Source organism: Salvia hispanica, chromosome 3, assembly GCF_029641045.1.
Source record: "Salvia hispanica isolate PSC_SH4W2 chromosome 3, Shi_PSC_v1, whole genome shotgun sequence".
Taxonomy (NCBI): Eukaryota; Viridiplantae; Streptophyta; class Magnoliopsida; order Lamiales; family Lamiaceae; genus Salvia; species Salvia hispanica.
In genome coordinates, this window is record NC_142694.1 from 27,131,572 (window position 1) to 27,143,795 (window position 12,224).

Here is a 12,224-nt window from a genome sequence, read left to right on the forward strand (position 1 = left end):
TCGTTTCACTTTCAATTCTTTACAATTGGCGCCGTCTGTGGGAATGAAGATTGTTGATGGCGATGGCACGGTTTGAAGCTGAGAAATTCACCGGAAAAAATGATTTTGGGTTATGGCGCTTGAAGATGAAAGCGCTCCTCATTCAGCATGGATTGGCTGATGCCCTGACACCGGATAAAGATGGAGCCGAAGAACCCTCGGCTAAGCAGGTTGAGATCGCGGAAAAGGCACACAGCGCGATTATTCTGAGTCTTGACGACAAGGTGTTGCGCGAGGTCTCGAAAGAGACGACGGCAGCTGGGATCTGGAATAAATTGGAAGAGCTCTACATGGTGAAATCTTTAGCCAATCGCCTGTACTTGAAACAGAGGCTGTACGCGTTTAGGTTCAGCGAGGATCGATCGATTGGAGAGCAATTGGATCAATTTAACAAGTATGTTGACGATTTGGAAAACATCGACGTGGAGCTCGATGATGAGGACAAAACGATTATCCTACTCGCCGCTTTGCCAAGATCTTTTGAGCAATTGGAGGACGCTATGTTGTATGGCAGAGAGAAGAGCATCACCTTCGTGGAGGTGCAATCAGCGCTCAAAACCAAAGAATTCCAGAAATCAAATGGTGGCCAAGAAGTTGCAACGGAAGTTTTGAACGTCAAGAAGTCCAAGCAATCGAGTACGAAGGGGAAGAATGTATTTCCCAAGCCTCAACCTCATAAAGGGAAGGAGAAATTCGAGGGTAAAGAGACCCGATCCTGCCACTATTGCAAGAAACCCGGACATATTAAGAAAAATTGTTTTGCTTGAAAAAGAAAACAGAAGGAGGAGGGTATGAATCAAGGGACATCTGATGTGATCCAAGAGGCTGATCCAACAGAGATATTGAACGTTGGTGAGAGAGATATAGAAGAAGAGCGGATCCTTGATTTAGGGTGTAGCTTCCACATCAGCTCTCATAAGGAATGGTTCGAACAACTAGAGCCTGCTCGAGGATCGGTCCTGCTAGGAAATAACCAAGTATGCACTATTCATGGCATTGGTAATATTAGAATGAAATTACATGATGAGAGCATTAGAGTACTAGGAGAAGTTCGATTTATACCTGAGGTTAAAAGAAATCTTATCTCGCTGGGTATGTTGGAGCGCAGAGGTTTTGGTTTTATGTCTGAACAAGGAATTCTCAAAGTGTACAAGGAGTCATAGGTGGTGATGAGTACAGTCAGGAAAGGCAGCTTGTATTACTTGAATGGAGAAGTGATTGTAGGGGGTTCAAATGCAGTCCAACATCTTGATCTTGATGTATGGCATAGGAGACGGGGACATATTGGTCAGAAGGGTTTGCGGCAGCTCCTAGGAAAGGGATTGATCCTAAGTACAGGTGATGCAAAAGAGATCAAGAAATGTGAAGAGTGCATTATGGGGAAGGGAAAGAAACTTCCGTTCCCTAAGGGCAAGCACACCTCCACCGCAGTCTTGGATTATGCCCATAGCGATTTGTGGGGTCCTTGTAATCCGGCCACTGCCAGCGGAGGAAGATATTTCATGACAATAATCGATGATTATTCCAGGAAACTTTGGGTGAAAATTCTCAAGGAAAAGTCAGAGGCCTTTAGTTTCTTTAAGGAGTGGCAGCTGCAGGTAGAGAGGGGGAAGGGAGTCAGCCTAAAGTGCTTAAGAACTGACAACGGATTGGAGTTCCTATCAGCAGAATTTGAAGGATTTTGCAAGATGAAAGGAATAAAGAGACACAAGACTGCTCCTAGAAACCCTCAACAAAATGGAGTGGCGGAAAGAATGAATAGGTCCATTCTTGAAAGAGTCAGGTGCATGCTGCTGTCTTCTGGAATGCCAAAGTGTTTTTGGGGAGAAGCTGTTCTTACTGCATCAAAATTGATAAATAAATCACCATCCTCGGCTATTGATAATCAGACACCAGATTCAAGATGGTATGGGAGGGAGTCAGATTATTCCACTTTGAGGCCTTTCGGCTGCAGAGCTTATGCTCATGTTAAACAGGCAAGCTGGATAGTAGGGCCATAAAATGTGTCTTACTTGGGTATCAGGACGGAGTGAAGGGATTCAGACTTTGGTGTCCTACAGCTGAAGGTCAGAAATTGATCATTAGCATGGATGTGTATTTTGATGAGACACAAATGCCTTTTCTCATCAAGGAGAAGGATGGTACAAGATTTGAGGTGGAGCCTCATGTTGAGCAGAATGACTCAAGTATCAGAACTCAAAGTGATGAAGAAGAGGTTGATGGGAGAGAAGAGAGAGTCACTGAAATTCCAAGTCAGGAAGCACAACAGCATGATGATCATAATAGGCCAACTTTGGATAAACCTAGAAGAGAGAGGAGACTTCCAAAGAAATTTAGTGATTATGAGATGGTATTCTATGCTCTATGTGTAGCTAAAAACATAGAGTATTACGAGCCTAGCAGCTACCAAGAAGCCATGAGATCAAAGGAATGGAAGCAATGGCTGACAGGAAATGGAGGAAGAAATTGTTTCCTTGCTTAAAATGGAACTTGGATCTTGGTGGATGCATCTGCATATCAGAAAGCTATAGGGTGCAAGTGGATATTCAAGAAAAAGATAGAAATGACTCAAGCAAACAAAATCAGATTCAAAGCTAGGTTGGTGGCTAAGGGCTATAATCAGAAGGAGGGGATTGATTTTAATGAGGTATTCTCACCCGTAGTTAAGCATAGCTCCATACGAATTTTGTTGGCTGTTGTTGTTCACAGAGGATGGGAATTACACCAAATGGATGTGAAGACAACGTTTTTGCATGGAGAACTTGAAGAAACAATAGTGATGGTTCAACCTGAAGGCTTTGAAGTGAAGGGGTCAGAGGATAAAGTTTGTCTACTTAAAAGAAGTATCTATGGCCTGAAACAAAGTAGTTGGCAATGGTATAGAAAATTTGATACTCACATGTCAGATATTGGGTTCAAAAAATCTGCATATGATGGATGTGTGTACATCAAATATAACAGTGAGGGTGTTGGCATTACATACTTGGTTCTATACGTAGATGACATGCTTGTAGCAGCTGAGAACTTGAAGGAAATTCAGAATGTGAAAGAGCAGTTAAAGAAGGAATTTGAGATGAAGGACTTGGGTGAAGCAAAGAGAATTCTTGGCATGGATATTCAGAGAGATAGAGCTAAAGGATCGTTGTGGCTGAATCAATCTGAGTATATTAGCAAAGTCATAGCCAAGTTCAAAATGCAAGATTCCAGAGATGTCTCTACTCCTCTAGCACAACATTTCAAGCTGTCGCTGGACCAGGCTCCAAAGACCGAAGAAGAAAGAGATCAAATGTCAAAGATACCATATGCCAACATAGTTGGAAGTATTATGTACAGCATGATTTGTACACGGCCTGATTTAGCACACGCGATAAGTGTTGCTAGTAGATACATGCAGGATCATGGGAAGGAGCATTGGTCTGCACTGAAGTGGATCTTGAGATACATGAAGGGCTCCAAAAATGTTGGATTACTGTATAAGCAGAAGATGGAAAGGGGGAATGAGGTATTAGTAGGGTATTGTGATTCAGACTTCGCCTCTAATATGGATAATAGAAAATCTCAGACCGGGTATATCTTCAACTTGTATGGGACAGCAGTGAGCTGGAAATCTACCCTTCAATCTGTGGTAGCACTAAGTACTACAGAAGCCGAGTACATTGCCTTGACTGAGGCAGTAAAGGAAGGAATATGGCTGAAAGGAATGCTGCAAGACTTTGGAGTTGTGCAGGAAGCTGTCATTATCTTTTGTGACAATAATAGTGCCATTTGCTTGGCGAAGCACCAAGTCTTTCACGAGAGAAGTAAACATATTGATGTGAGACTTCATTTTATAAGAGATGAAGTTGAGAAAGGAGACATCAAGATCACTAAAGTAAAGACAGAGGAGAATGCTGCAGATTCTCTTACCAAAGCCTTACCAGTTTCAAAATTCAAGCATTGCTTGAAACTGGTGGGTGTGACTGACGAGTAAGGAGGAGGTGTTATGGCATGAAGGCTTGAGTTTTTCCATGTCCAAGGTGGAGATTGTAGTGAGGGGTGTCCATGGAAATATTTAAACTATGAGGGACTACATATGCAATATTGGAAAAGCATAATAAATTGGAGAATAAATTGGTTGTAACGTTCATAGCTAACGTTTTGTAACTGATTTGGAGCTAACGGTTTAGCTCAAGTAGATGATACAAAAGAAGAGAGTGAGGAGCTCACTTGGTAGAGAGATCATCTGGAAGAGTTTTCTTCGTGAGTTCAGAGAGATTAGAGAAGCCAAGTGTGTGGTGTTCTTTTGTGATACTCTCTGTATAATTCAATAGTGTATCTCCTACATACTATCTTGAAATAAAATCATTCAAGCCGTTTATGCCCGTGGATGTAGACATTTACGTCGAACCACGTAATTCTTTGTGTGTTGGTTCTTCATTTCACTTTCAATTCTTTACAATTTTAAAAGTTTGACTACCACGTTTGATACAATTTTAAAGTTTATATACGAAAAATGTTCCACTCAATTATTAAATTAAAAGATCAAACCTCACTCACTATTTACTTTCTCTCTCTCTAGAAAAAATGTACTCCCTTCCTCAATCATTAGGAGTCTTATTTGAGTTCGACACGAGTTTAAGAAATATAAAAAAAAGTGGGTGAGAAAAAATAGTGGAATATAGGACCCTTTTTTATATATTAGTTTTATAATAAAAATATGAGTGAAAAGTGAGGTGTACCTGCTATTAATATTTTATTACTTTAATATAATATATTATATTTTATTATATATTAATAGAATATAAATATAATATATATAATGTAATATAATGTATTATACTAGTATTTAATTAATAGAAAATATATAGTATATTATATAGTATATAGAGTACATTATATCTAGTATATTTTTTTTGGTTTTATGGTTTTTTGAAATTTTACACTATAATATCGTATTTTACGGTTTAGTTCAGTTTCTTAAGTTGGGTTTTTTCAATGTTTTCGGTTTCGATTTTTCGGATTCGGTTCTGTTTGGGAAAAAAACCAAACCGAAACCCAAATACTCACCGGTCACCCCTACCCTTAACGATGGACATATGGAGTAGTTAAACATATGGAGTAGTTGAACAGGATTAGTCGTGCCACGTGAAAATTTATTTTATATTCATTAATTTATTTAAGGGAATTTTTGTCATATTATACTCACTCTGTTTTTTAAAAATAAGGACATTTGAAATGGTACGGGTTTTAATGCACAATTTGGTAAAGTAAGAGAGAGATACATAAAAAATGGTAATGTTAGAGAGAGGACGAAAAAAATTGGTAAAGTAGGAGAGGGGGGAGAAAAAAGTAATAGAATTAATGTTAGTGTATTATGAGGCCCACTTTATTAGGGAGGTGTAAATGGCATAACTAGTAAATAAATTGATGTATAAGGGTGTAAAGATTTCCAAAAATAGAAAGTTTGAAAGTTGTTATTTTAAAGAACGGACTAAAATGGAAAGAGTTGTTATTTATAAAAAACGGAGGGAGTACATGACTATTTTCATGATTCTCGAGATTTCAACACGATATTGTAATAATGTCAACTCAATACCTAGAATATGTCAACTAAATTTGTTAATATTGGACATGCATATGATTGACATAATATAATGTTGTTGACACGAATCTGACTGCTGAAAATATTGAAAATTTAAATAAAATTATCAAATTTTATCATCAAAACTTATGCAATTATGATCTTGTTATAATCATTAAAAATTACCTTTGATTTGATACTCCCTCCGTCTTATTGAAATAGGCTAATTGGGGACGACACGAGTTTTAATGTGTAATTGGTAATGAAGAGAAAGAGAAAAAGTAGTTGAAATAATGTAGTGGATGGTGAGACTGAGACCCATAAATGATTAAGTAAAAGAGAAGGAGAAAATGTTTCCATAAATGGATATGGATTATTTATATGGGAACGACGAAAAGAAAATCTAGCCTATTTCTATATGACGAAGAGAGTATATATTTTGTGAAAAAATAATTTAAATCGAGATAGTTGTATTAGTTTGAAGCTTTGAGATATTTTCTAAAATTAGTTATAGCTACCCAAATTTATTTTACTACCCCCTTATTGACATTAGTTACACACAAATTGACATCAGTAAACCATAGTTGACATCATTACAATAGCTTCTGAAAATAGATCTTAGCAGTTTGTTTTCAAATTAGATGAACTACTTTAGGGTGTATTTAAAATCCTAACTGGATGACTAAATAATTAGTGAGATTAATTTTTAATCATTATATTTGTAGATCTAATGATTAAAATAATATTATATAAATTATATTTTAAAATTAAAAAATATTTAATAAATAAAAAAATGTAACAATGTCTACATATAATTATGAAAACTAACAATTATCCTTCTCTAAATACTACCTCAAAACTTTCAATTCCTATATATATCTTCAGCTTAAATATATATTTGTAACAGAAAACTAATTAATGTGATTTTGACAAGAAAATTGAGTTAATGAGCTACTCCAAATAAAGCATACAAAATTTGCCAAATTGAAAAGTCAAACTGACCTTAATTGTCGTCATTATGATTGCTTGCGTGATTGCTTAATTATTTTTAAAAGATTATACAAATATTCCATCTTGAATAGGAGAGAAAAATGACATTATCATTGCAGCAAAGCTATATAATGAGGATTCGAAGATCAAATCGAATAACAATACGGTAATACCTCATTCATTCAAATCAAATGGCAGCATTTGTCTCTCTGAGTCTCCTCTTTCTCTTCCTCATCGCCCACTCCTCGTGTTCGTGTAGCATCATCCACGACGCTTGCAAGGCCTCACGTGACCCTCCCGCGTGCGAGGATTGGCTCACCCGCTTCGGTCACGTGCCTCCCAACGCCACCGCGTTGCAGCTCATCCAATCGTCGCTCCGCCTCATCTCCAGCGATCTCAAAAAGGGCCGTGTTTTGGTCCAAGACATCCTCAAATCCTCCGTCGGAGATCCCAACCGCACCGCCGCCGCCCAGAGCTGCCTTGAGGATGTGACTTCCTTCGCGTACCGGGCCGATCTCGTCGCCGGAGCTCTGAGCCGCCGCCAGAACAGGGAGGCGCGCGCATGGATGAGCTGTACCCTGGGGTACAAGTACGACTGCTGGTCGGCGCTCCTGACCAACACGTCGAAAGTGGATAAAACGATGTCGGTTTTCAATTCTACTCTGATCGGCGGCGGCAGCGCCACTCTGGCGATGCTGGTCAACTATGATTTGTATGGTGAGAAAACCGGTTCTTGGGGCCCGGTCCGGACCGAGCGGGATGGCTTCTGGGAACCGGTTTCCGGTTCTAAACCCGGTTCCGGTGGTGGCGTGCCGCGGGGGTTGAAGGCCGATGTGGTGGTGTGCAAGGGCGGAGGCGGGTGCGACTTTGATACGGTGCAGAAGGCGGTCGACAAGGCGCCATCCGGTTCGGATAAGCGGTTCGTGATATGGATAAAAGCCGGGGTGTATGAGGAGACGGTTGTGGTGGGATTGGATAAGAGGAATGTGGTTTTCTTAGGAGATGGGATGGGCAAAACGGTCATTACCGGCTCCAAGAATGCTGGCCAGCCTTGGGTGGGTACATACCGGTCCGCCACCGTTGGTAAGTTTAATTTTAATGAAATTTGCTTAAAACAAAATAGTGGAATGTCTCATTAACTGAATTTCTTATCTTTCTTTCCCATTCTATAAATCTTAATAATTTAAATTAAATTTGTTCTTATGTGTCTGCCTTGAAAAAAATGGTTGAATAAGTCATTAACTGAAGTATTTATCTTTACCACTCTATAGATCTTCATTTTCTCAACATACGTTCTGCCAATTGTTAGATGATACTTGTTGGCAATTGAAACTGGATAGTATAAAATTATAACTATCCCAAATCGGTGTTCACATAGACCTGAAATCAATATATAATTCTCATGGGTCACATGTAATCTATCATGGTATCAGAATCGCCGATTGTGGGCCAAATTTAACTGATCCAGCAGTATATCTGGGCCGAAACCGAAAAAATGACTGACCCAGAAGTTTATCTGGCCCACCACTCCTAAGAGTAGATTTATTTAGATTAATACTACAAACTTACAAATATGCTGTACATTTTAGTCTTTATGTTTTTTCTAGTATTTTATTTTGCTGCATATACTCCCTACGTCCATAAATAGAAGTCTTGTTTTTTCATTTCAGTTCGTCCATAAATAGGAGTCACAGCTCAATTTTATTATAAATAGTACATCATATTCTAATAACTCACTCAACTCATATTTCATTAACTTTTTTTCATCCACTTTTTTAACTTTTCTTACCATTTCTTATCTGTACAGGAGTTAATGGAGATGGATTCATGGCAAGCAACATAACCTTCCAAAACACAGCAGGCCCCGAAACTTACCAAGCTGTAGCATTCCGATCCAACAGCGATCGCTCCATCATTGAAAACTGCGAATTCCTCAGCAATCAAGACACTCTCTACCCACACAGCATGCGCCAGTACTACAAATCCTGCCGCATCCAGGGGAACATCGACTTCATCTTCGGCAACGCTGCAGCAGTCTTTGAGAACTGCCACATCCTCGTTGCTCCCCGGCAACAAAACCCCGAGAAAGGCGAGAAAAATGCCATTACTGCCCAAGGGAGGACGGACCCTGCCATGTCAACAGGGTTCGTCTTCCAAAATTGTGTGGTCAACGGAACAGAGGCCTACATGGCTCTGTTCCGCAGCAATCCGAAGGTGCACACTAATTTCTTGGGGAGGCCGTGGAAGCCCTACTCGAGGACTGTTTTTATCGCGTGTAATTTGGAAGCTATTGTTACATCAGATGGATGGATGCCGTGGGACGGGGATTCTGGGTTGAAGACTTTGTACTATGGAGAGTACAAGAATGCCGGTGCCAGATCGGGCACGTCAGGAAGAGTACAGTGGAGCAGCCAGATTCCGGCGGAACATGTTGCGTCTTATTCTGTTGGAAATTTCATTCAAGGAGATCAGTGGATTCACTGATGGGCCACTGGTAAATTTTACTTGGAATGAAATAAGAATGTTGTTAGTGTTTCCTATAATAAAATAAAATTGGATGTGTTATTCATTGAATAAATAGTGGAATGTGGCATTAGTTGAACTGGCTATCTTTGCAAACATGGGATGATGATAAAATATAAAGGAAAATGAGATATCAATTAATACATTAGTATTATCTTCGTATTCGAACCTGGGTCTTGGAGCATTCTACCACTGGGCTATTTCGAGTTTTTGGGGTTCAATCGTACCTCCTTGTTTTTAACTCAGTCCACTAAGCTATCACATAGTTTGCGTCCATGCTTTTCAAAAGTAATAATCATAATAAAAATGTGTTAATCATATTTAACACCAAAATGTCTACATGTCATACTAGAGAATGACGTGAGTTTGCTTAGGGCATCTCGACTAATTAAAATGCAAAAAAAACAAAAAAACAATGCACTTCAATATTAAAAATTTAAACAATGTTCTTACGGAAACTACATCAACTGCTCACTTTTAACTACAGTAGGTATTTTTGAGTGAATGGGATGAAATGCATTTGGAATTCCTATTAATTAAATTATACTCTTTTTAACCAATTTCATTATCACTATAATACATAGTTGCAATGATTTAATGTAAATATTGAATGAAATTTAGTTATATATATTGTGGATGACATAAATTTTAATGGGTTATTGATTAAGTAGAAGAGAGAAAGAGAAAATATGGGTATAGTTAAAAAGAAATTATTTGAACTGATTTGCCACAGTTAGCAATAAAGTTATCAAAACTTTTCTTCAATGTCAAATTCTTTTGCAGCTCCAACCATAATGACACTTTTTCTCAAAATTTTTGAAACTGAACTAAATTATTACGCTTTACTCCAAATTCCAAACATGATCTATCTTCAATGAATATCACCTCAAACGTCTCCCGACAAAACTCATGCCTTCCGATCGATGATAATTTAGTTTTGAAGAAAATAATAGTGCACTTTCAACAGCCTATATTCATGAAACTAATTTTAAAATAATACTTTTACACATTGATAATTAAAATTTTCAAATTTGTGGGACCTGCCTCGCTCCATCAATGATTGTATCTGAAGAATTCCAGTATAAATACAGTTGACTGCATTTAAATCAACACAAAAATGGGGTCTCTGCAGAAGTTAAAATTCTTAGCAACCCAATGTGGCGTCGCTGGAAGCCCTACCCGGAGCCCCGTAATCCACCTCCGCCGCCCACGTCACTGCGATCGCAACGACGAAGAGCGCCCCGTCAGGGTCAGCCGCCACAAGCTGAAGGACTTGTTCGTGTCATCGCCGCCGTCATTCAGCGAGAGGGCGTCGGAGAATGTTGGGGAGAGACTGATGCCGGCGGCCGGAGGTAGAAGAGGTGGGGCCCGCTCGCTGTCGACGGCGTTTCGGCAACGGTTGCTGTTGAGGAGGGCTTGGCGGCCGGTACTTGTAGCCATACCTGAGTGATCATTTTTGGTTGGTTTCAGTGGTTTTGAGGGATCATAAATAAATATTTTGATTATATTGATCATTTAATATCTTATAAACTTCAGATATAATTGTAATGCGTTTTATGGATCTTATTCTCTGCTCTAGTTAATCTAACTATTTAGATTTAATCCCTGATTCGAAGTAGTATTTGTTTTGATAACGTGAAAAAACAAATTTTCTAGAGTATAATTAGACTTATATAAAAGTGAATTCTTTGACTAAAAAGCATTTGTGTTCACTCTAATTAGTTATCTTAACCTCGGCATCATGATGATGGCAAAATGTAGGTTGTCTACATATTTCTAGATAGCCAGAGAGTCATCGAAGGTATTTATTGTTAATATACATTTTTAATCAGTCAGTTAATCATACAAATTAATGATAAAATCATACTATATTTTAGATCATTAAGAAGTGGGTCGGTCTTTTGTGTGGAGGACTAACGGCGGCCTCTTTCCTAGTAGTATTAAATTACTTAATTTTTTACACTAGTTAAATCCTTAATTGTTTCCTAATTGGTAATTAATTATTCAATAATACTGAAAATGCAGCAAAAGTGTGCCATACTAAAAACTGTTGGTATTTCACTAAAAAAAATTCACGTTTATCTAGCACCGAAATGCTAGGAGAAACCCAAAGTACTAGGAAAAATAGAGGTTTCCGATCACATAAGGTGCTAGCCACTTGCTTCCTCGAGATTATTCCCGAGCAAAACTCTAGCTAGTTTCCGAGCACCTTTCATTGTCAACTCCTTTATGAGATTCCTATCACATGCGTGTTCTCAAGGAACGGACATTTCGGCCATGTAATATTCCGAGCACATAAGTGTTCGGAATTCTATGACTTTTTCATATTTTTTATTATTTTTTTTATTATTATTTCAGCTTCATTTAAAATTGTTAATTCAGTGAAATTAAAATGACATTAAACTAAAAATAGGAATAAAACAAACAAAAGAAAAGAATAACATAAACAAATTTTAAAAAATGCCCAATGGATTGAGAGAATTAAATTGTTTCACAAAGTCATGAGTTCAAAATGCTCAAGTCTAAATTTATAGTTCACCAAATTTTTCACTAAATAGGATCTTCATGTGTTCTTTCATCTATTCCTTCATCTGTTCCATTTTCTTATCCGACGCTTCCTCTATTTTCTAACTTTCTCTTCCATATGGGCTTTCATTTACTCACATGCTCTTCTTGAAGTCGTTGCTCGAAGAGCTCATCCATCTTGCTAGGGTCGTTGCCGGTCAAGTGTATAGATGCATATGATGAAATAGCTAATGGAAAGTATAATTTTGGCATAGAATAAAAAAGCAGCTACCTTTGAACATATAAGTTTAGATTGTCAATAACAAGAGTAGTATATAATCACCTCATTATCTCACATGGTTGTTCAATATGGTAGAGGTACATGTTTGCTCGTTGTCTATGTAACCATAAATTAATTTAAATCTTGATTGTTGTTTACTTGATTTTGTATAGATCTATTAAGCATAAAATTCTTTTGATAAATACTGAAAGAGCTCTTTATATATACTTCACCTTATATTTTATGTTTGCAATATAGTATATTGGAAATGCATCTACAATTTGCTAGGCTCGTGGGCAATTTATGATAGTTTGCTAATCTAACGTT

At 38.0% G+C, this 12,224-nt stretch overlaps 2 protein-coding genes across 2 annotated transcripts; both read left to right on the forward strand.

Moving 5' to 3' along the window:
• The first annotated feature begins 6,679 nt into the window (after positions 1-6,679).
• LOC125211735 (putative pectinesterase/pectinesterase inhibitor 51) lies at positions 6,680-9,191 on the forward strand. The gene is made up of 2 exons (XM_048111649.2): positions 6,680-7,672; positions 8,397-9,191. The coding sequence occupies exons 1-2, from the start codon at positions 6,781-6,783 to the stop codon at positions 9,071-9,073; spliced, it is 1,569 nt and encodes a 522-aa protein (XP_047967606.1). The 5' UTR covers positions 6,680-6,780; the 3' UTR covers positions 9,074-9,191.
• Positions 9,192-10,229: 1,038 nt separating this feature from the next.
• LOC125209641 (uncharacterized) lies at positions 10,230-10,586 on the forward strand. Its single transcript, XM_048109228.2, has one exon. The coding sequence runs from the start codon at positions 10,230-10,232 to the stop codon at positions 10,560-10,562; it is 333 nt and encodes a 110-aa protein (XP_047965185.1). The 3' UTR covers positions 10,563-10,586.
• Positions 10,587-12,224: the final 1,638 nt, after the last annotated feature.